The following is a 23,937-nucleotide window of genomic DNA, read 5'->3' as shown; positions in this document are numbered from 1 at the left end:
GGGGGGGGGCGCAGCGAGGGTGGGGGGTCTTCCCTGACAACTGTGACCCATCGCCGCGCTGGCCTGCCGAGTCCCGAAGCCTGTGGATCCTACCCGGGTACGGCCTGCCCGGCGCGCCCCAGCCACTGTAGCCCAGGCAGCCCTGCTCCTCCGTCGGAAGTCGAGCTCCTTGTCCAGAAATTAATGAGCGCGACCCACCAGCACGCAACAGGAGGGGGGAACTAAGATTCCCCCCCACGAGGGCTCATGACGCCCCGCGTCCTTGGAGCGTATACAGTAAGCATTGGACGGCCCAAAGAGTTGGTGTATGCACTCGACACTTTTTTTTATTAGACCCAGGAAAAATAAAACGCCCTGGAAGAAAAAACAAAAACACTTTCCACTGATTTTCTGCACAACCAGACGCGTTTGTTTGCTTTAAAACGTTTTCACCAAATCCTGTTTGTTTCGAAAGATGTTGGATTAGCATTTAACACCTCGTCGGTCACTAAAGCCCAGGCCGTTTCCAGCCCCAACACAGCCTCGGCTAAAAGAACATCAGAGCAAACAGAGCTAGGCTTTTAAAACGGCAAACAAATGCCACACACCGCCTAAAGGAGGGCGGGGGGTTAAGGCGAGCTCGGGTCCAAACGAGTTTGCAGCGAATAAAAAGAAAAAAAGGCGAGCGCAAGTTGTCTTAAAGGTAGCTCGGGGACTGGGGCTTTTGTGCATGCTCGTGGCATGGTGTGTGCGCAAAAGTTCCGACGCGAAGTGTGAACTCGCAACAGAAGGAAACATGAGACAAACGAAGTGCCCTGGTTTCTGCGCCCTGCTCCTCCTCCGCCGCCGCCGCCGCCGCCGCCGCCGCCGCCGCCTCCTCCTCCTCCTCCTCCTCCTCTCTCTCCTTCCTCCCGCGGAGCCCTCTGTGGCAGCTTGTTTGCACTGGGGCTTATCCGGAGCGGAAATTCCTTTCCGTTTTTGTGAATGACAAACTCATTAACAATTCATCAACACAACCTGTTCCAGCCGGCCCGTCCCCACGGCAACAGCCCCTTCCGCAGCGCGCTCATTGGCTGGCCCGGAGAATGTATCCATTGAGACGCTCGCAGTTTGTATCCATTGAGGAGCTGCCTCGCGCTGGGGGTGTGCGAGGGCTGAGTCCGGGGGAGAGTGAGCAAATCGAGCCTTGAATAATCCGGGGAGAAAGCCGCCCGGGTAGATTGGAGGTGCAGCCTTTTAGGGAGGGATCAGGAGCCGCTAGACTTTTTTTTTTTCTTTTGGTCCTCCCCTCTCCATAACGCGGAGTCCGAATTAATTGGATTTCATTCACTGGGGAGGAACAAAACTGTCTGGGCAGCTTCATTCAGAGAGGTTCATTGACTCCGAGCGCCAGCGGCTGCAGCCGGGTGCACGGGGAGCCGCCAGCTTGACTTCTGTCTCGCCTGCCCCAACCGCTCGCCTCGGCTCGGGTCAGGCGAGGCGGCCTTGAACGCCGCTCCGGGAGCGGCGGCTTCTCGTGCTGCGCTCGGCCTATGCCTGCCCCGAGGGGCGTCTGGTAGGCAGTCCGCCCTCTCCCGCAGCTCGACCCCCATGATAGATACGCTCAGACCCGTGGCCTTCGCGTCGGAAATGGCGATCAGCAAGACAGTGGCGTGGCTCAACGAGCAGCTGGAACTGGGCAACGAGCGGCTGCTGCTGATGGACTGCCGGCCGCAGGAGCTGTACGAGTCGTCGCACATCGAGTCGGCCATCAACGTGGCCATCCCGGGCATCATGCTGCGGCGCCTGCAGAAGGGCAACCTGCCCGTGCGCGCGCTGTTCACGCGCGGCGAGGACCGGGACCGCTTCACCCGGCGCTGCGGCACCGATACGGTGGTGCTGTACGACGAGAGCAGCAGCGACTGGAACGAGAACACGGGCGGCGAGTCGGTGCTCGGGCTGCTGCTCAAGAAGCTCAAGGACGAGGGCTGCCGCGCGATCTACATGGAAGGTACGCGGCCGGGCGCTCGGCGCCGGGGAGGCTGCGCGCGCGGGCCGGGGCTGCGGGGACCCCCACGCTCCGCTGCGGCGCTCTCCCGGCGTTCCCGTGCCGGGATGGAGGCCGACCCGTCGGGCAGGTCGGGGTTCGAGCCCGGGCCGCGAAGGCGCCCGGTTCCGCTCCGCAGCGCCGGGGCCTCGCGGAGGCCAGCCCGCTTACCGCCGCGGGCAGCAGCGCTTTCTGGCGCACGAGTCCTGCGTCTCCTCACCCGGAAAGCCCTCCACCATCCTCTGCTTGCTGTCGTCTCATTTTGAATCGAGCTTTGCAGGACGGGAAGAAGCGGTGGGGGGGAGGGGTGCGGGTGGACACAGCCTGGCTTCCCGAGAGAGTCGAAAAAGTTGCCATTTTGTGCATTTCCGGATTCAAAAGACCCCGGACTCCCAGGGGAGGCGGGCCCGTCCGCTGCCTTCCTAGGGCGCACGTTTGTGTGCTTCTCCCACGGGTGACCCTGCAGGTAGGGCGGGCTTGCAGGGAGTTCGTCGGGTGCTCGCGGTGTGTCTTGCGCCCGGCTAAGATCTCACGAGCTGTGAAAACTACTACAGCGTCTCGGGTTACACGGTTGCCTTTCTCGCCCTGACAGGTGGCTTCAGCAAGTTCCAAGCCGAGTTCGCCCTGCACTGCGAGACCAATCTAGACGGCTCCTGCAGCAGCAGCTCGCCGCCTCTACCGGTGCTGGGGCTCGGGGGCCTGCGTATCAGCTCGGACTCTTCCTCGGACATCGAATCTGACCTTGACCGAGACCCCAATAGTGCCACCGACTCGGACGGCAGCCCGCTGTCCAACAGCCAGCCTTCCTTCCCCGTGGAGATCTTGCCTTTTCTCTACCTGGGCTGTGCCAAGGACTCCACCAACTTGGACGTCCTGGAGGAGTTCGGCATCAAGTACATCTTGAACGTTACCCCAAATTTACCGAATCTCTTCGAGAACGCGGGGGAGTTTAAATACAAGCAGATCCCCATCTCGGACCATTGGAGCCAAAACCTGTCCCAGTTTTTCCCCGAGGCCATTTCTTTCATAGGTGAGACTCACTAACGCCGGCTCTGACATTTACATGCAAACCTTCCAGGCTGTCGGTAGAGTGTAAGCTGTTAATCGTTCTTAACTGCTTGCTAATGTGTAGGACTGCGGGTCTCTAATGTTCTTTAGAGCATTCTTAACTCTGGTTTACCTTCTGGCTGAGGGAAGAAAACGTGCCTTTTGACATGGCTGTAGACCCCAGGTGTATCTGAAACGCTGTTTCTTGAGTCTTTGAGAGTCAGTCTTTTGAAAGAAGGGCCGGTTCATGATCAAGATAATAGATTTTTTTCCCTCCACAGTCTTTGGACTCAAGGAAGGGCTAGATGATAGAAGTAGTCACTGCAGACAGAAACTCTGACATTGCTTTATAATTTTAAAAGAACTGGGAGTTATTTTAGGACATCAACTTAGTTGTTGGAAAGCGGAATGAATGCTAATATGTTATCCGGTCGAATGATATGGTGATCCTGGTAACAGAGACAGTAGGTAACCCGAGACCAGCAGGAAGGACTGTGGGCTGGGGGCCTGCGAGAAGGGAACCTTCAGGCATTGTAGTGCATTTCCTATTACAAAGGAACTCATTTTCAGGCGGTGTCGACATCCTGTTCCTCCTAATGGGCTGTCCCCTGTGACTTCCCTCTCTCTTTTAAAATGCCTGAATACCTCCATTGTTCACTGCACAGCATTTGGAGAATAATTTAATAGACCCTTGCAGTCTGCTTGTCTGTATAGAAAGCATTCATGACCATATTGCAGGGTTTCTGGTATTCACATGCTGAGGCAAAGAATGCACACATTGAGGAGTTTTTTTTTTTTTTTTTTGGTAGAAACTTAATACAAAAGCTCCCTTTTCAAAAATATCTGAAATATGTCATTGTGTCCAGTGTCCATGTTTTATCTCAGTGATATATTTTCTGCTGCCTGCAGGGCTCAACTGCCACACACGATTATTTTTTATCTTCTTTTTAAGTTCAGTGTTCAGGCTGATCATTCACACAGGGTGGTTTTCAGGCTACTGAAACCTTGCCTTTCTTTTTGTGTTCACAGACGAGGCCCGGGGCAAAAACTGTGGTGTCTTGGTGCATTGCTTGGCTGGCATTAGTCGCTCGGTCACTGTCACCGTGGCTTACCTTATGCAGAAGCTCAATCTGTCTATGAACGATGCCTACGACATTGTCAAGATGAAGAAGTCCAACATCTCTCCTAACTTCAACTTCATGGGCCAGCTGCTGGACTTCGAGAGGACACTGGGACTCAGCAGCCCCTGTGACAACCGGGTGCCAGCACAGCAGTTGTATTTTACCACTCCCTCCAACCAGAATGTCTACCAGGTGGACTCCCTGCAATCCACGTGAGAGGACCCACACCCCTCCTCACTGGAATGTGTCCAGTCCTTCAGCAGTTTCTCTTGGCAGCATCAGCTGGGCTGCTTTCTTTGTGTGTGGCCCCAGGTGTCAAAATGACACCAGCTGTCTGTATTACACAAGGTTACCAAGTGTGGAATCGGTTAATGCAAATGGAGAGGTTTGCTCCATTCTCTTTGAAGAACAGGACTTGCTATGTATACACAGGCAATAGGTTTGCTCCGCACCCATCTGTACAGGCTATCCCTGCAGGAACTGGGATCCAGGACTTCTAGGTAGAGAGGGTAGGGCCCAACGGTAGGGTAGGAGCATGCTCTTTAGGGCCCTGGACGGCTGTTTCCTTTTGCATCTGGAACTGACTATATATTGTCTTCAGTGAAGACCCGTTCAATTTTGCATATAGAGGAGCCAAAGAGAGATTTCAGCTCTATTTGTGGTATCAGTTTGGAAAACAAAAATCTGATACTCCATTCGATTATTGTAAATATTTGATCTTAAATCACTTGACAGTGTTTGTTTGAATTGTGTGTGTGTCTTTTTTTCCCTTTGATGGGTTTAAAAGAAATTATCCAAAGGGAGAAAGAGCAGTATGCCACCTCTTAAAAGAAAAAAATGGAAAATTTTGCTCTTTTCGAATCCAAAGGGTGTCTTTGCAGCATGCTTGACTTCACCAATTCTGATGACATCTTCTTGGACACTATATCACTAAGAGCTTGTTATGGTGATGTCATTAGTGTCTTTCATGTGTCTTCCTTGTGAGTTTTTTTTTTGTCTTAATGTGTAGTTTGACTATGTCTTACCTTTGTAAATATTTTGGCTTGAGTTGTCTCAAAGGGGGGGATATCTTGAAAAGACACCAAATCATGGGCTCACTTTTTTTTTTTTAACTTTGGCTGTGCTAAACAGTATATTACCTCTGTATAAAATTATTCAGGGAGTGTCACCTCAAATGCAATACTTTGGGTTGGTTTCTTTCCTCTTAAAAATGTGTATAAAACTGGAAGTGTGTGTGTGAGCATGGGTACCCATTTGGCAAGAGAATGCCTCTGATTGTGAAGAAGGGAGAGTTAAATTGCTCTATGATGTTCGTGGTGTAAAGTTTTGAGCTGGAATTTATTCTAAGAATGTAAAACCTTAAATTATTAATAAATAACTATTTTGGCTATTGAATTTTTTTTTAAATCTTTTCTATTCTTAATGATACATTTTATAAGTTTTTCAGTCAAGGATTGATAGTGGCTTGTATGCATAACAGGGCAAACTTGATACTCTTTGAACTATTCCTAGAAAGTTTTTCAGGTGTAGTTTATGAGATTTATCTTTTGCTTCAAATAAAGATTATATAGCATAGACTAATTATATCATGTATATGAACAGTACTTACTATAGTATTTAAGATTTTAAAGCCCCAGAGAAGCCATAGAGCTAATTTGCTGAGGAATAAGATTTGAATATGGATAGTCATAGAGACGTGTACCAGAATAACAAGGTAACAGCCACATGTGAACCTCTCCTTCACCATCAATATCCTCTGCTCAATAATACTTAGACATGACGGAGAGGAAGTGGAGCTAATTCTTTTTCCAGTTTGTTGTACTGTTTGACAGTCTTACAGATATCCTCATGTTGGAATAACATGAATCTAGAATGGTGTCTCCCTTCCCCTCACATGCATGTGGCAAGGCATTTTTTTTTCTTTTTTGAGTTGGAGTCTCACTTCGTCGCCCAGGCTGGTGTGCAGCAGCATGCTCACAGCCACCCTAACCTCAACCTGCTGGGCTCCGGTGATCCTGCCTCAGCCTTCTAGGCGCAGGCTACCGGTCCTGGTCAATTTATTTTTGGTAGAGCTGAGGTCTCACCAAGTTGCCCTGGCTGATCTCAAACCTATGGTCTCAGGAAATCCACTCACATCAGCCTCCCAAAGTGGAATAAAGGCTGAGCTGCTGGGCTACCGAGCCCGGCCAGCAAGGCATATTGCAGCTTTCTCACTGGGCCTGCATGTGGCTTTAGAGTTTCACATTGGCACATGAGATGAAATTTTGCCACCCCTGTTCTGACATGCTTTTGTGCTTAACTGGTTAAGAATGTGGGTCAGAAGCCCTTATTGAACCTTGTCAAGGTTATTTTGAATAGTTTTCTTTCAAGCTAAAGGCTTTATATCATTTTCCTCGGAACCTTCCCTTCCCTCCCAAGTGCAAAATTATACAAACCAAAATAAAAATGTAGGAGGGTGTATGGAATCAAAAGACCTAGCACATACTTACACTGGGAGGGGTGAGGGGGAAGGAAAGGGGGCTCTTTTCCCACGAGCCCAGTGTCTTCATCTGAAGTGGGGAGGAAGATCAACTTTTCATTGACATGGCCCTTGTAAGATGTCACTAGGACTGCCTGGTCACCTACATTTTAGCAGACAGGTGGCTCTCATCCTATGGCAAGTAACATCTGACTCCACTGTGATTCTTAAGCAACTAAGTATAAAAGCACACAGAGATGGTGCAAAAAAAACAGTCTCTCTTGTCTGGGTGTCCCAAGTCAGCAGGAGCACAGAAAGGAGAAGTGGGTTGCAGTTCAACTTGGCTCGTGTTAATCCTGTTCTGAACCGTTTCCGCTGCTGGCATTCCCTAAACTGCCTGTTCAAAGTAGGGATTTGCCAGTATCCTTAGCAATTTCCTGTCCAGCTGCAGCTCGAGTAGCTGGGTGCTTCTCCCCCTCCCCCCTTTCTTTTCTCTGATTTCTATTCTCTTTCTTTCCTTCATTTTTAATTTTTAAAAATCTTTTAAAACTATGGACTGTGGATAATTTTAGCACATTTCCTCTTTGCGGATTATTATCTCTTTCCCTCTCCAACCTGCATACATCGAGTTCCTACCGCTGGGTGCAAGCCGACAGCTGGCCTCCCCGGCACTTCCTCCCGCTTCGCTGTGGGTTTGTTGTTTGTCAGTCCACTTCTGAAATTAATAATGTTTTCTGGCCGGGTGCCACAAGCCATTACCACAAAGGGGAAGTAACACATATGAATAGCAGGAAGCCATGCAGGGTCACAGTGTGAGCTGAACCTGTGGAGGGAACATAATTGAGCCTGGCCCATTCAGCAAGTGTCTGATGGCAATTTGGGGAGAGGGAGCTCGCTGCATCTAAGCAGCTCAAGCTGTGAAAAAAAAAAGTTTCCAATAAATTGGGAGCAAATGGTCTTTGTCACCAGTCTGAATAAAGGAGTGAGAGCAAGAGGAGTGTAGGGCCCCCATAAAGTTGCAATGTCTGAGGCTCCCCCCCACCTCCTGGTGTATTGTCCCATGAGGCTGGTGAACAGAGGGGGGCCTGTGACTCTCTATTCCCACAAAAGGACTCATGGTAAAAGGGTGGTTTTTACGGTTCACATAGCCCAGAAGATTCAAAGGGCTATTCTCGCTCCTTTTTCTTCTATGGAAGGTGGAAGGTTGTCACTGACGACCTAGGCCCCCACCTCGCCCGCGCCTCCTTTCTCCCAGCTATCCCGGGCTCCTCTGGTTCCTTTGTGCTGGCAGGAGCCACTGAGGGCGATCGCTTTGCATCTTGGAGTCGGGCTGGTTTCGTGAATGCAGACTGCACGGTTACTAGGGCAACCTTCACAGCAGCTGCCTCTCCTCCGCCTCCCTCCTCACCTGCTGTCCCCATTAGTGGCTTCCCCAGGTCTCTGAAAAAGCGCTACCTTTCCTGGCCTTCTGGGGGGGGGGGGGCTAGGGGGCTCTGGGCGAGGAGGTTAGTTGTCTGCTGTTTTTGAGCGGTGACAGGAGACAGGGAATGTGGTGATACATGGTATAAACTGGTCTTAGGGTTAAAACTGGAACAAGAAAGGGTTATCTGAGGATAAAAATACCAACACAGTCTTCAAAGGAATGAAAACGGAGACTTGCCCCAGCCTGACAATTAGACCTGAACTCTCACTCCTGCTCTCCTACTAATGAATTGGGAAGCCCTGGGCAGGGCACTGAGCCTGGACATGTTTCTTTTTTCTTTATCTTCTTCCAATGCAGGGTCTCACTCTGTCGCCCAAGCTGGAGTACGGTGACACAATCATGGCTCACTGCAGCCGCAATCTCCTAGGCTCAGGAGATCCTCTTGCCTCAGCCTCTTGAGTAGTTGAGACTACAGATGTACGCCACTACATTTGGCTAATTTTTTTTAACAATTATTTTTGTAGAGATGAGGTCTTGCTATGTTGTTCAGGCTGGTCGTGAACTCCCAGGTTCAAGCAACCTTTCCTCCCACCTTGGCCTCCCGATGTGCTGGGATGACAGGTGTGAGGCGTCCCATGCCCTGGCCCATATTTCTTTTTTCTTGTCTGTAAAATGAAGAAGTCCTTGTTTCTCATTCTTAGATTCTCTTATAATCCTAGCCTTCTGGTCGTGGTTGGGTGACAGGTATTACATGATAAAATGAGATGCAGAGTAGGTGAAACAAATAACTAACATTCGTTATGGGTACCAAGTATTGTATTTTTCATCTTATTTAATCCTCAGAACAGCTCGGTGAAATGGGTCCTATTATTTTTATTTTCTCGAGAGGAAACTGAGGCAGAGAGAGTACAATAAAACCCAAAGCCACCCACATGGGACCATTCGAGAAGGTGCACATAGACACTGATTGTTTCTGCAGGAACTGAGCTTTGAACCTTTGGCTCTTCCTGTTGGAAACAGATTGTCACCAGTGTTTGCTCCTTTTATAAAGTCCCATGATGTTGGCTAGGAAGTGATGTCCCCATTTTGCAGATGAGGAAGTTGAGGAAGCAGAGGTCATTGACCTGCTGAATCCAACCTGAAACTGACAGCCAAATCATGAGGAGGCCCCCACTGGTGTGCTGGCAGACAGGTGTCCCCCTGGAGGCTTCCATCCTTCCTCCCACAGGGAAGTTGTCTTTCTTGGGCCCATTAACACGTAAGTTACAAAACCGACTTTCCTAAGGACCTCTAAAGTGGCTAGTAGCCATAGGATGGCATGAGTAAACTGGTCCCAAAGAAGTTCACTTGCAAAAAGAAAAAAAAAAGGCCGTAGGAGGTGGCTCATGCCTGTAATCCCAGCACTTTGGGAGACTTAGGTAGGAGGATTGCTTGAGGCCAGGAGTTTGAGACCAACCTGGGCAACATGGTGAGACCTCTGTCTCTAAACAAACAACAATAGCAGCAATAATAAAAAAGTCCATTTCCTCACCCTGATCCCTCCTAGGGGAAAACTAGAAGAGGGAGATGGGGTGGGAGGAAGGGGAAGACAGGAAAAGGGAGGGAGAAGACATATAGTGGATATCTGAAGAATAAGAACGGGAAATTATTAGCTTGGACAACATAGTCAGATCTTGTCTCTACAGCAACAACAAAATTAGCCCAGTGTAGTGATGTGTGCCTATAGTTCCGGTTACCTGGGAGGCTGAGGTGGAAGGATTGCCTGAGTTCAGGATATCGAGGCTGTGATGAACCATGATCATGCCACTGCATTCTAAACTGAGTGACAGAGGGAGACCCTGACTCAGAAAAAAAAAAGGAAGGAAGATAAATTGGCCAGCTAATGAGCAAATAATGGAAATAGGGGCTGGGGAGGGGGACATAGTCCCACAGCATGGCAGGTCATGTGGTAGCTGGCAGTAAGAAAATATCCATAAAATTCCTCTTAAGAAACCAGTCTTCAGTCCTTCAACAGCTTCAAAAGAATTACTCTGGGTGTCCATTGATATGCAGTTCCGCACACAGGCATAATTGTGTTCCAAAAGCTCCTGTGAGCCTTCCAAATGCCTTTCTCCTCCTATGTCCTCATAGCTCCCCAAGCAGTGGGCTCCAAATTGGTCTGGTTTTGGTGAACGCGTCTTCAAACTTCTTTGCAGTCCAAAATCGATTTCCTGGGACTGTTGAAGGGCATGGAACAAAGTTCAAACAGTTCACAAATATTTATCCAGGCCTTGATGTGCGCTGCCCTGGTTCAATGAAACAAGGTAAAAATAAAAAGGCAACCAAATCTTTAACAGGAAGACACAGGGCTGGAGGCAACGTTCTGTTCCCACACAGAGCCACTTGATCTTTCTGCTGCCCCAAATCAAAGAGGCACCCTTGAGAAACAAGTGGACGCGTCCTTGTATGTGCCTATCTGCTTCCAGCTAACGTTTTAGACTTTACATTTTATTGTTTTATATAGAAAAGGATTGATAGAGACATGTAAGAAATTTGACCCACCCACACCCCTACTTTGTCATAGAAACCACTAGAAAAGGTGTGCAGATCCACTGTCTGTGGCTGGCATCATTGGAACGTTTTGAGCCACCATACCTTCAAAAATGAACTCTCAGCCAGGAGCAGTGGCTCACGCCTATAATCCCAGTACTTTGGGAGGCTGAGGCAGGAGGATTGCTTGAGCCGAGGAGTTTGAGACCAGCCTGGGCAACATAGCAAGACCTCATCTCTACAAAACAATCAAAACATTAGCCAGGCATGGTGGTGTGCACCTGTAGTCCCAGTTACTCGGGAAACTGAGGAAAAGGATTGTCTGAGTCCAAGAGGTTGAGACTGTGGTGAGCCATGATTGTGTTACTACACTCCAGTGAGACTCTGACACAAAACAAAACAAAACTGAACTCTCAGAAATGGGAAGAAATATCATACATTATTTGAGGATGACATCCAGAAAAGCACAAAGCAAGTCTGAAAAAGTTACTAGTCCTAAGCTAAATTCTCTCTTTCTGACTTTTGGAGAAAATCTAACTATTTATTACATAGAGGATTTTTCATTATTTTTCAGTTAAGCTCCTATTGCAAGTGTTAACAGGAGAAGAAGGAAAGAAAGAGGGACTTGCAGAAAGGGATCTTTGGGAGGACATAGTTTTAGGACGACTGCAGTAGGAATGTCTTCTTATCTTATGTTCCAGTAGTTTACTGCTACATAACAAAGCTCCCCAAAACCTAGAGGCTTCAAACAACAACAGTTATTTAATGTTTTCGTCATTCTGCATTTGGGAAGGGCTGGGCAGGGATGGCTGGTCTCTGCTGGGTGCAGTGTTGTCTGGAAGACCCAACTGCTGGCCGGGGGATCTATTTCACTCAGATCTCTGGGACCTTGGTCAGGGACTGGGGCCAGGGACTTTGATTCTTTTCCATGTGGCCTCAGTTTTCTCACAGTCTAGTGGCAGGGTTTTGTGGGTGAAATCCCGAGAGAGAGAGGGCCAGGTGGAAGCCGTAGTGACTTTTATGACTTGACCACTTCCAAAGCAACGTGTAGTTCATTACCCATAACTGTAGCATCCTTGCCACATGTTTGCAGAAAATTCCCCACTCTTCAAAACCTGGTTCAACATTTGGTACATCCCAAAGCACTTCTAGGCCAGGTCCACCTATATCTAGATTTGAATCATCAAAAGTAGCTATTTCTTCAACTCTCCGTCTCTGTTTCCACATCTGTTAAATAGCGTCAGTCAGTGGATTTTCAAACACTTTTAGGCCCAAGTCCCATATTAGTCTCCAAGGTCTCCTTGTAAGGTTGTGCAGATTGGGCACTGCCATTTTCATCTTTGTCTGGTTGATTCAGTATTGTCTGGGGCAGCTCAACTGTAGGCCAGAGGCTCCCTTTTTAAGGGGCTCACTTGCAATGCAGTACACATAGCTTTGGAAGTTGTAAAGAATATATATATATTTGAGTTGGAGTCTCACTCCGTCACCCGGGCTGGAGGGCAGTGGCACGCTCACGGCCACCCCAGCATCGACCTGCTGAGCTCCGGCGATCATTACACCTCAGCCTTCCAAGTAGCTGGAACTACAGGCACACACTACCACGCCTGGTTAATTTTTTGAGTTTATTGTAGAGATGAGGTCTCACCATGTTGCCCAGGCTGGTCTTGAAACTGCGGGCTCAGGCAATCCTCCCGCCTCAGCCTACGTTTTTTTTTTTTTTTTTTTTTTTTTAGTCAGGGTCTCACACTATTGCCCAGGCTAAAGTACAGTGGCATGATCATGGCTCATCACAGCCTTTACCTCCTGGGCTCAGGTGATTCTGCCACCTTAGCCTCCCCTAGTAGCTGGGACTACAGGTGCACATGACCACACTTGACTTTTTTTTTAAGAAACAAAGTCTGACTATGCTGTCCAGGCTGGTCTCAAACTCCTAGGTTAGCTATCTTCCTGCCTTAACTTCCCAAACAGTTAGGGATCACAGGTGTGAGGCACCAGATCTGGCCAAAGACAAATTCTTTGCAAGGCATGACAAGAATATTTTTCAATAGAACAGATATAAAAAATTGGGATGCCCAGTGATATGGGAGAAAAAAATTAATTAAAATTAATTAATTAATTAAATTGTGAAGTATAGTAATCACTGTGGTTCTTTTCTGACTAGCCTCCCTTCCCATTTACATCTTGTTAACAGAATTTTACTGTATCAGGGAAGATTAGGTTCAGAAGTCTACAACAGAAAACATACACTGATAATTATCAAAACTCATGAGGGGTTATTCTTGTCTGTAAAAGTCAGGAGATGGTAATTCTTGGCCTGGTAGGGCAATTTTACAAGGTCATTTGAGACTCAGGCTTATTCTGTCTTTAATCTGAAAGGTCACAAGATGGAGGCTTCCTCTCCAGTCATATTCAAATTTCAGTCAAAGGAAGAAGGAAAGAGAAAAGAAAGAGAGGAAAAAAGAGTTCACTTCTTTGCAGAGTCAGTTCCCTTAAAGAACCTACTTACACCAGGTTCCTATAACAGACGTATATTCTGTGCACTTAATAGCCAGAATTAGTCACAGCGCCACAGCTAGAGAGGATGGGGACAGGCTTTTAAGTTGGGCACAAGCACCCCTCATACAGTTGAGGTTCTGCTATGTAGGGGAGACTGGATATTTATTACCCACTTACTTTTCTGGAGAAAACCCCACTCCCATCATAGGGAAGGGTACATGACCCCAAGTCAGGCCAAAAATGCCTCATTTTCTGGTTTCAGAAATTGGTTCAGAGAGGGACATGATTTAATGTCAATCAATCCGATTGTGCTCTGGATTCATCTATGGAAAGGATTTTCTCTCTGAACCCCAGTCCTATTGAGTCAGAATTATTGGAAGTAAGGCCTGGGACTCAATTTTTTAAAAAAAAGTCCCCAGGTGTTTCTTTCCTGTTCGGAAATTATCAGCTATGTCATGTGTATTAAACCAGTATTTAATTTAGTATATTGTCTCCCAGGACCTTTGAAGGACAGTGTGAGAGGGAGTTTGTTGGATGGCTTTTGTAATTTGGCCAGCAAAAGGCTGAGCAAATAATTTGGCTATAACTGTGCCATGACTGTTATGGGCTCTCACAGTAATAGATGCTCCTAGAGTTAGGGTTTTTTCCTAATTCTTTACTTACTACTATAAAGTAGCACTTGAAAACATTAATAGTCCTAGAAATACTTTTTACATTTTACCAGGGTTTATCTTTTCAGACTGGAGTGTTTAAAAATCTCTGAGCTGAGCTCAGTGGCTCACGTCTGTCATCCCATCATTTTGGGAGATGAAGGCAAGAGGATTGCCTGAACTCAGGTGTTCGAGACCAGCCTGAGCAACATGGCAAGACCTCGTCTCTACAATAAATACATAAATAAAAATTAGCCGGGCATGGTGGTGCACACCTGTAGTTCCACCCTCTTGGAAGGTTGAGGCAGAAGGATCACCTGATCCTAGCAGGTCAAGGCTGTGGTAGCTGTGAGCATGCCACTTCACTCCAGCCTGGGTGACAGAGTAAGGCTCTGATTCAAAAAAATTAAAAAAGAAAAGTCTCTTTGGTTTTTTTTTCCAATCCTAATCATTTTAGGGGACCCTCTTCAAATAAATTCCAGTTTCATTTTGACCTTTTTGAGGTTTAACGGCTGGAGTTACCCTCAGTGTTTCTGGAGCAGATGCCTGCTAGTGTGCGTGTGTGCGCGCTAATGCTCCTGAGATTGTGCTTTCTATTTTGTTTTTGACATCCTTCCTGATGATGCTTGCTTTTGTGACTGCCACAATGCATTGGACCGACTTCTTCGGGGAACAGTCGACAATGATGCCATCATCTTCTTTCTGGATCACGTATGCACTTGGAACCCTCAGTCTTCTGAGCACAAGGTAAGTTCTCTTTTCCTGTGGCAATGACTGTGTGACTGACTGCCCTGAGTGCAACTGTCACTGCCACTTACATGGCTCTGTGAGACCTTCCTGACATTTATTCTTGTCAGGTTGATGTGTCAATTGTCAGATGTGTCTTGGTGTCCTCTATAGGTTTGAAGTTGTACTTTTTATTGACATTTGTGTTACTTGGAAAATGGTGAGCACAGTGGGGCTACACTCAGATTCATCAAACATACATTTTAAAATTTGTCCTCAAGCAGAAGAGTGATTATCCCTTTAATCCACCCTTCTCATATCCATCAGCAACCCACAATAATCATGGAATCCAATTTGAAAATGCACCTTTATGATGATTTCAAAAATCCTTTTCCCCTTTCTCCAGTTCCAACGAGATTGCTATTCCCAAACCTTTACTATAAGGAACTTTTGAAATCACCTCTTATCTCTATCCAAGATTTCACATTTTTAAGGCTCTTCTCACTCGAGGACAAAAGCAATTTGATTCAAAAAGTTTTTTAAAAGATCCAGGCGCGGTGGCTCACACCTGTAATCCCAGCACTTTGGGAGACGGAGGCAAGAGGATTGCTTGAGTCCAGGGGTTCGAGACCAGCCTGGGCAAGTTGATAAGACCTGGTCTCTACAATAAATCAAAAACAATTAGCCAGGTGTGGTGGCACTCGCCTGTGGTTCCAGCTACTTGGAAGACTGAGGCAGAAGTATCGCCTGAGCCGAGCAGGTTGAGGCTCCGGTGTTTGAGTCAGAGCCCTACTCTGTCACCCAGGCTGGAGTGAAGTGACACGCTCATGGCCACCACAGCCTTGACCTGCTAGGCTCAGGTGATTCTTCTGCCTCAACCTTCCAAGAGGCTGGGACTACAGGTGTGCACCACTATGCCTGGCTCACTGCACTCTAGCCTAGGTGACAGAGTAAGACTTCGACTTTAAAAAAAAAATTTAAAAAGAGAGACGGCTTCATCAAACTACAGATCTGTCCTGGAGTCCACTCACTCATTTTTTTTAGAGACAGGGGTCTTGCTCCATTGGCCAGGCTGGATTGCAGTGATATGATCATAGCTCATAGTAGCCTTGAACTCCTGGTCTCAAGTGATCCTTCCACCTAAGCCTCCCAATGTGCTGGCATTACAGGTATGAGCCTCCCAGAGTGCTGTGATTACAGGTGTGAACCACTGTGCTAGGCTGGTATATAATGTTTTTATACAGAAAATGGAATCTGCATTTCAGGAGTCCTTCCTCTATATCAGGCTGATGTTAGATGCAGATGATTTCTTCTAAACTTTGGTACCCTCTTTTGGGGTAGTGGCTACTCTCACATAGCAGTGAAGTGCAAGGGCCCTAGAACTTGGCTGCTGGGTTCAAATTCTGGCTCCACTACTTACTAGCCATCTGATTTTAAGCAGGTGGGTTAACCCCTCTATAATCAGTTTCCTTATCTTTAAAATAGAAATGATGTATGGACATGGTGAGACTAAATGATAAGACACTCAATATGATTAGCACAGTGCTTTGAGTAACTAACACAAGTTGTCTTGGGAAAGAAAACCTTGTCCTCCACCCTCTTAGATCAGGATTTTGGGGGCCTGCAAATTAAACTCACAAAAGATAAATTAGCAAGAGAAAATATAGATTTGAATTCATAGAAGTACTTGGGAGTTCACACAAGAATATGACCCAAAGAAGTGCTTAGAACTGAACTTAACAGGTGAAGAGGAGGGAGAGACCACTTATGGGAAAACAAATGACTTGTAGGAAAGATAAACAGATCCTCAGGAGAACAGACAGGAGATATGCTAGTTTGTGACAATGCCTTTTTTTTCCTTTCAATTTTATTCTATTTCATTGAATTTGTGTTTCATATTGAGGAAAACTGACATATTTTCAATATTTAATTTGCCAATGCATAAGCATGTTGTATAGCAATTTATTTACTTTCACTTAACTTTTCCTGACAGTTTATCATTTACTGAATGTTTTTATGAGAATTATTCTTTTTTTTTTTTTTAAGATGTGGGGTACAATTCTTGGGTAAGTACATAAGTGTTCATTGCACAGGTAAAGTTTGGGCCTCTCCTTTGTCCCCATTTCGCCTTGTTTGAGACTGGGTACCCTTATTGATGTTATACCCCTCCAATGCCTTTTTAGGTGCTTTCAATCTTTCCTGGTTATAAAACTACTGGGAGGGGATTTATGGCAGCTGAATTCTTTTGGGAGGCTCCACTTTTAAGCAGATAAGGGGAGGTTAGAAAAAAAAACTCTTCACAGTGTTATATCCTGGATCTTTAGCTCTTATTATCGCCATTTTATAGATGGGAATATGGAGGCTTAGATAAATTTATCTTGGATCATCAAGGTGGTAAATGGTGACCTGAGATTTGAACCCAGGCTTGTTTAACCTTTGATCTTTCCTCTGAGAGATCATACGAGGAGAAGTGCTAATCTTATCTGAAGATTCTAGGGGAATATAAATTCTTTGGAATGAACATAACACACTAGACCTGAACTTCATTATTTGCAAAGTGAGAATGCTGAATAATATAAACTTTAAGTGTTTTTTTGTTTGTTTGTTTGTTTTTTCCTGAGTTAGGATCTCACTCTGTTGCCCAGGCTGGAGTGCAGTGGCTCACCACAGACTCAACCTCTTGGGCTGAGACAATCCTCCTGTGAAACTGGAATTACAGGCACATGCCACCACACCCTGCTAATTTTTAAAAAGTTTTTGTAGAGATGAGTTCTCACTATGTTGCCCAGGATGGTCTCAAACTCCTCGGTTCAAGCCGTTGCCCAGGATGGTCTCAAACTCCTCGGTTCAAGCCATCTTCCAGCTTTGGCCTCCAAAAGTGCTGGGCTTACAAGCATAAGCCTCCTGCCCAGCTTTAAGGGCCTTTTTACCTCCAAAATTATTACGTATCTTGGGTGTTCTAAACATGAACAATCTTAGAAGAAACTGTGGTCATGTTTCAAAGCATTCACCAGCAAAGACCTCGCAATATGTGTATGAGACCACCCACGTCCATGCACGCACAGCTGCGTATGCGTTTCAGTTGCCCTGAAAGGTGATTGTCTTTGGAAGGAAAAGGGAATGTCCTAAAATGTAGATACTTGAGTTATTTATTTCTACTGCACATGCTGGTGACCAGGATTCTGCACGTCCTCAGGGAGTGTCTCTTCCAGGCCTTTTCCAGAAGGTGATTGGCAAGGGAAATCCTTCTAGAAGAGATAAGTGGCTTCTAAAAGTAAACTCAGAATAAACGGAGTACAGATTCTGTTTACTGAATATTTCCTGGTTGATGGCCACTAACGTGCAGCCCTGCATGGCATGTTCTTCGAGAGATGGAAGACATGAAGTTGAACTCTGTCTCTCTGTCATTTGGGAAAGATATTTAGGAGCTGTCCCGGATGAAAGATGACATCATTTCAGTGCAGAAACTCAAATCTATAGTAATAGATGCTACAACATGGAAGATGCGTTTACTTTGGAGACCACTGAAAGATGTGACAGATTTTTGGAAACTCATTACAAAATCTGTTACGTATATTTTTTTGTGGTTTATTACATTTTCAGGATATTTTGCACAGCCACAACTTACTCTATGAAGTCTGCTTCCTTTATGCTAAATATCCGTTGTGTTTTGCATGGCTACGTTTCAGAGTTGCAGGGTTTTGCTGATGGGTTATTCTTACCAAAGTCTTCCCTTAGTCCTCAGAGGGCAGATGGGATGGGTGTAAGCTTGAACCAGCTGATTCAAACATTGTCCATTTCTTTTATTTTGTTTCTTTCTTTCTTTTTAAATATTTCATTTTTAGATGTTGGATCTTCGTGATGCTAATCTAATAGCCTAATTCTGGAATTGATTCTGACTTTGTCAGATGAGTTCTGCAACCTAAGGCCAGGCCAGTTTTGCTTTATTTTAATTAATTAATTATTTTTTTTAGAGACAGGGTCTCACTCTGTCACTCAGGTTGAAGTGCAGGGGCGTGATCATAGCTCACTGCAGCCTCGAACTCGGCATAGGCCAATTTTAAAGTCTGATCGTCTGTGTGGTGAGGTCCATTCTTATACTAAAAAACAAAGGCTAATGTAGGGGGAAACAAATGTCAAAGGACTACTAGCTGACACCCAGAGTTGCTAAGATAGTAAAAGGAAAAACACATCCTTGCTTTTTACACTATTGGAGGAAAAAATAAAATAAATAAAAGCTAACCAAACAAAATACAAGGAGACCTCTGGAGAAATCAGTCACCATTAACCTCCCAGAACTGGTCTGCATGGAAAGGAGAGGTCGGCTACAGCTCAGGAGTGTTGGAGAAACAAGAAAGTAGGAGGTAGGACCGCTCAACGACTAAGGTTCCAAGGGGCCATTAAAGCCAAAGAAAAACTAAATCCCTCGGATGCGTAGATTGGAGACTTGGAGAGGCCCTTACCAAAGTGGGTGGGTCTCCCAGGTCATCAGGGAGTCCCAGAAGGACAGAAGAAGCTGAGGCAACAAGTAATGCCTTCCAAGGGAAACTGGAGTTAAACCATCTCTCTCTGTCTCTCTCTCTCTCTCTGTCTCTCTCTCTCTCTCTCTCTCTCACTCTGTTGCCCAGGCTGGAGTGCAGTGGCATGCTCACAACCTCTGCAGCCTCGATCTGTTGAACTCAGGCAATCCTTCCTCCTCAGCGTTCCAAGTAACTGAAACTATAGGCATGCACTACCATGCCCGGCTTATTTTTTGATTTATTGTAGAGACAAGGTCTCACTTTGGTAAGGGCCTCTCCAAGTCTCCAATGTACGCATCAGAGGAATTTAGGCCCAGGCGGGTTTCAAACCCCTGAGCTCAGGCAATCCTCACCCTGCTAGGATTACAGGCTTGCGCCACCGGGTCAACCTCTCTCTTCTTCCCTTCCTTCCTTCCTTCTTTCTCTTTTTTTCTCTTTCTCTCCTTCTTTGTTTATTTTACAAGTGGGGATTTACTACATAAGTCAGCTGCATTCAGGTGAAGTTTGGGCTTCTAACTGACCCTCTCTTCCCCTGACAGTGAACCAGGTACCCAGTGTGTTGCTACATGATCTCCTCCTCCCTCCCCCACCTCCCTCCCTCCCCCCCCAGCAATATCCAGGACCTGCCAATCCCACCCTTGTGCGCTGGTGACCAGTGATCAAGACCCACTTATAAGAACATAAGGTATTCAGTTCTTTGTTTCTGTGGTAGTTAATTTAGTATGATGGTCTTCAGCTGAATTCAGGTTTCTGTGAACACCATGATTTTGTTATTCTTTATGTACCGCATTTTCTTCATCCAGTCCATTTTCAGTGGGTACCTGGGTTGCTTCTATGTTTTTGCTATGTCCTTTAACTTAGTGTAGTATGTGGGTAGAAGATGGGGAGAAGTGAGATTTAAGGAAAGAGCATTAAAAAATGTTTTGGAGCCTGTTTCTTAATTTGAAGTAGTGATCAGCGTTTTTAGGGCTTTATTATTTTATTTAGTTGCACCTGGGATTTCTTTTGATGGGAAGAAAGAATTTCTTGACATGTGCCTAAATAAATGAATTTTCTGTCTTTCTTTCCTAAAGTCACTCTTTAGAACCCAAGACTTTGGATTCATAATCCAGACAACTTTGACAAAACCTACTTCTTAGGCTTGGGAGTAAAACCAAGTTGAGTGTATATCAGGTTCACCACTAATGCGCAAGCTATTTCCAAGACCTAGGCAAGACCTAGTGGCAACAATGTTAGTGGTGGGGTTGTCTAAACCTCAGGGTTGTCATGAAGCCAATGGCTGTGGCATGTTTGGCAAAGAAGCTGGCACGTACCACAGTAACTCTCTGATCCTGAGCAAGGACCCCATTTCTCTTGACTTCATTCTTCTCTTTGATGAAAGTCCCATAATGGTAATCCTTCCAGGATTATTGTGCAGTTGATATGTGATGGTGTGCTTGCCAGGCTTCTTGGCAAATTTCCCCTCTTGTTTCAAGTCTCAGCTCAAATGCTAACACTTTGAGGAAGCTTTCTGAGTTCTTTAAACAGGTTTAGGAGTTGATTTTTACACGGTCCTGTGGCAATCTGCCTTTTGTAACCTTTCATCATTGGGGTATAGTGTCTTTATGGAGCAGAGTTGTTAAAAACTAAGCTTTGAGATAGGCTGAAAATCTATGCTGAGCCAATACTCTCTGAGCTGAGTTAGTTAATTTCTCTGAATCTCAATTTCCTCAACTATAAATAAAAGCAATAATATCTAGTTTATAAGTACTGTTGCTAACTCATTACCTAGAATGGTGCCTAGCACATGCCAGATAATAAATACCTATAGAACATGTGAGTAGGAACAGTGTACGTATTAACGAAATGCATATGTAAAGCTCAGTGCCCTATACTTTGTAGACCCTTAATAAGTATTTGTAAAGTGAATGTTTAAAAAGGGTCTAGGTCATTGAATGTCATTAGATAAATAACGTGTACAGTCAACCCTCGGTATTCGTGGGAGATTGGTTCCAGGACACCCTTCAGAAACCAAAAACCAAGGCTGCTCAAAAAATGGTGTAGTAACAGTGTACAACCTATGAACATCCTCCCATATACTTTAAATGGTCTCTAGATTGCTTATAATATGTAATACGATATAAGTGCTATGTAAACAGTTGGCATAGTGTATTGTTTTTGAAATTTGTATTTTTAACCATCTTTTTAAAATTCAAATTATTTTAATCCACAGTTGGCTAAAGAAGTTGATCCACAGAAGAGGAACCCGAGAATATGGATGGCCTATATTCTGGGGGTACAAAGGGTTTGAGTATTACGAGGGGGGACCCCCAAAAACCTAGAATTTATTTATAAAATATTGTGCATTTATTCTTACATGTTTAAATTTCAGTTACTTTCAAAGTCTCGTCATTTGATGCAACACCTATTGTTATGCTTTTTCCACTGCTCAAAAGTTTTTGAACTCGTCAGTTTTGATGCCTTTCAGTGCTTCTGCCATGTTTTTGTTTCACCTCTCTCATATCGGCAAAGCATTTCCCTTTGAGGACTTTTTCATCCAGAGAAACAAAAAAATAACTCGGGGCGAGAGCAGGTGAATAGGGAGGGTGGGGCACCGAAGTCTTGCTGTTTTTGGTGAAAAACTGCTGAACACTCAGCGGGATGCCGGCAGGTGCGTTGTCATTGTGGAAGAACCAGTTGCCTGTCTGCCACAGCTCCCGGCATTTCTTCCGTAAATTATGACACAACTTTCTCAAAATTCCAGATAAAAGCTTTGGTTGACCAGTTGATCTGGAGGAACAAATTCTGAATGTACTAAAGGGGCCTGCCCCCCAAAAGATAATTTTGTTTTCTTGGGTATCCCTTGTATATAAGGTTTTGCCTAAAAGAAACAGGCAAATACATGAACGTTTGCTAAATAGAATGAGTCACCCCGAGATAGGAAGAAAGTCTTTGGGACTCTGATATGCTAAATATGCTTAAAATTACAGAACACTTTGGAAAAAAGGGGCCTTAAAGATTTTGATCCAACCCTTTTATTAATTTTCACTCTTGGTTGTTTGGTTTTCGCTCTTATTTGAACCATTATCTTCCTTTTACTTACTTTGGATATACTATTTCTAGCCTCTAATGTGGAAACCTTGGCTTCTTAATTTTAGATCTTTCTTTTTTTTCAGATAAGCATTTCAAGCTATAAATTTCCCTTTAGTCTCTGATTTAGCTGTATCCATAAAGTTTGATAAATTATATTTTCATTATTAATCAGTTCAAAACATTTTCCAATTTTCCTAGTAATTTCTTCTGGGTTCTATTCATTATTAAGAAGTGTGGTATTGCCGGGCTCGGTGCCTCAGCCTGTAATCCTGCGCCTTTGGGAGGCTGAGGTGAGTGGATTGCCTGAGCCTGCGGGTTCGAGACCTGCCTGGGCAGCAAGACCTCATCTCTACAATAAATCAAAAAATCAGCCGGGCGTGGTAGCGCATGCCTGTAATTCTGGCTACTTGGAAGGCTGAGACAGAAGGATCGCCGGAGCCCAGCAGGTTGAGGTTGCAGTGGCCAGGAGCGGCCACTGCACTCCAGTCTGGGCGACAGAGTGAGACTCCAACTCAAAAAAAAAAAAAAGAAGAAGAAGTGTGGTATTTGATTTCCAAACATTTGGGATTTTTCTAAATATTTTTATTATTTATTTCTAATTTACCTTCATTATGGTTCAATAATCTACTCTGTATAATTTTAGCCTTTTTTAAATAATTGAGGCTTGTTTTATGGCCTATCATATGATTTATCTTGGTATATACTATCAAATATCATATGATTTATCTTGAATATACTATGAATATGAAAAGAGTATGTATTCTGCAGTTGCTGGTTAGTGTTCTGTAAATAGCAATTGGTTTCAGTTAATTGATAGTGTTTAGTTCTTCTACATTCTTACTGACATTTTGTCTAGTTGGTCTATTAATTACAAAGAGAGGGCTATTTAAACCTCTGACTGATTGTTGAATTGTCTATCTTTCCTTTAATTTTGCCAAGTTTTGCTTTGTGTATTTTGAGACTCTGTTTTAGGCATATACTGCCATTCAAAAATTTTTTTGCAGATGAGAAAGGTTAAATTTTGTAACATGCTTAAAATTTTTTTTGTTTGGGTGTTTATAAATGTGTAGAGGCTCAAATTACAAAGTTCATACCATGCCTACATTCATCAAATATTTTTAAAAAGTACTCTTATAATTCTCCCATAAGAGATAACCACTCAAAAGTTTTCCTTGGGTTAAAAAAATGCTTATGTAAATATACAGAAAAGGATATTTTTGTATTTTTACATAAGCAGGATTATATTCACATGTTTTCCTGCAAATTTTTCCTCCCAACTTTAACAATTTAGGAAACATCTTTCCATTTCACTTAGTATAACTTTGTCTCTTAAAATTTTTTTATTACATTGTATTCTATTGTATGCTTATACAATAATTTATGTTATCAACCTGCTATGGTGAAATATTGGCTTCTTTGTAATTTTCACTATGATCAGTAATGCTGTGATACAAATTATTGGCTTATTCTTGCTTAATTATTTTCTTTGGAGAACTCCTGAAATTGGAATGACTGGTTCAGTCTCACACATTTTGTCCCTGATTCATGTTGCTTGATTGCCTTTTTTCAGATTTGCTACCCTCATCTCCTTGGCCACTGACACTCTTTTTAGTCTTTCTCAGTCAGTAGGGTGGCATCCATTCTAAAAACTGGGGTTCTCTCCACCACATTAGAAGAGTACGCAATGTCAGGTCCAAGTTGTTAATGGTAGAAATATTGAAGGCATGTAAAGTAGGGGGAAGAGGAGGCTGTGATAAACTTTCCACCTCTAACTCTCGAGTCCCCTTGGTTCCATAACATGGAAGTAGAAGAAACAAAGCAGAAGAGAAAAATGGAATCTTATTAGAGATGTGTTTGGTTATGTAAATTTGGTCTAGAGTACTTTAACAT

The 23,937-nt window shown here is 44.7% G+C and overlaps 1 protein-coding gene across 3 annotated transcripts; it reads left to right on the top strand.

Annotated features, from left to right (window-relative positions):
• The first annotated feature begins 898 nt into the window (after nt 1-898).
• On the top strand, nt 899-5,568 carry DUSP6 (dual specificity phosphatase 6). 3 transcript variants are annotated; one of them, XM_021706062.1, is made up of 4 exons: nt 899-1,205; nt 1,459-1,969; nt 2,598-3,035; nt 4,082-5,568. In XM_021706062.1, exons 2-4 carry the CDS (start codon nt 1,570-1,572, stop codon nt 4,387-4,389), a joined length of 1,146 nt encoding a protein of 381 aa, XP_021561737.1. In that variant the 5' UTR covers nt 899-1,205; nt 1,459-1,569; the 3' UTR covers nt 4,390-5,568. The 3 variants fall into 3 exon arrangements, with proteins under 3 accessions (XP_021561737.1, XP_008070497.1, XP_021561738.1); XM_008072306.2 differs by having other exon boundaries at nt 899-1,969; XM_021706063.1 differs by lacking the exon at nt 2,598-3,035 and having other exon boundaries at nt 899-1,969.
• The last annotated feature ends 18,369 nt before the right edge of the window (nt 5,569-23,937 follow it).

Source organism: Carlito syrichta, unplaced genomic scaffold, assembly GCF_000164805.1.
Source record: "Carlito syrichta isolate Samal-C Ts95f unplaced genomic scaffold, Tarsius_syrichta-2.0.1 Scaffold315099, whole genome shotgun sequence".
NCBI classification, from domain to species: domain Eukaryota; kingdom Metazoa; phylum Chordata; class Mammalia; order Primates; family Tarsiidae; genus Carlito; species Carlito syrichta.
Note: the sequence above shows the minus strand (reverse complement) of the source record. Positions and strands in the feature narration are given on the sequence as shown.

Bases quoted from the DNA above. Each gene is read 5' to 3' on its own strand.
- DUSP6 (XM_021706062.1), top strand. From the start codon at position 1,570: ATGATAGATACGCTCAGACCCGTGGCCTTCGCGTCGGAAATGGCGATC. The intron at 1,970-2,597 runs GTACGCGGCCGG...TCGCCCTGACAG, and splicing joins CCGCGCGATCTACATGGAAG to GTGGCTTCAGCAAGTTCCAA. The intron at 3,036-4,081 runs GTGAGACTCACT...TTGTGTTCACAG, and splicing joins CGAGGCCATTTCTTTCATAG to ACGAGGCCCGGGGCAAAAAC.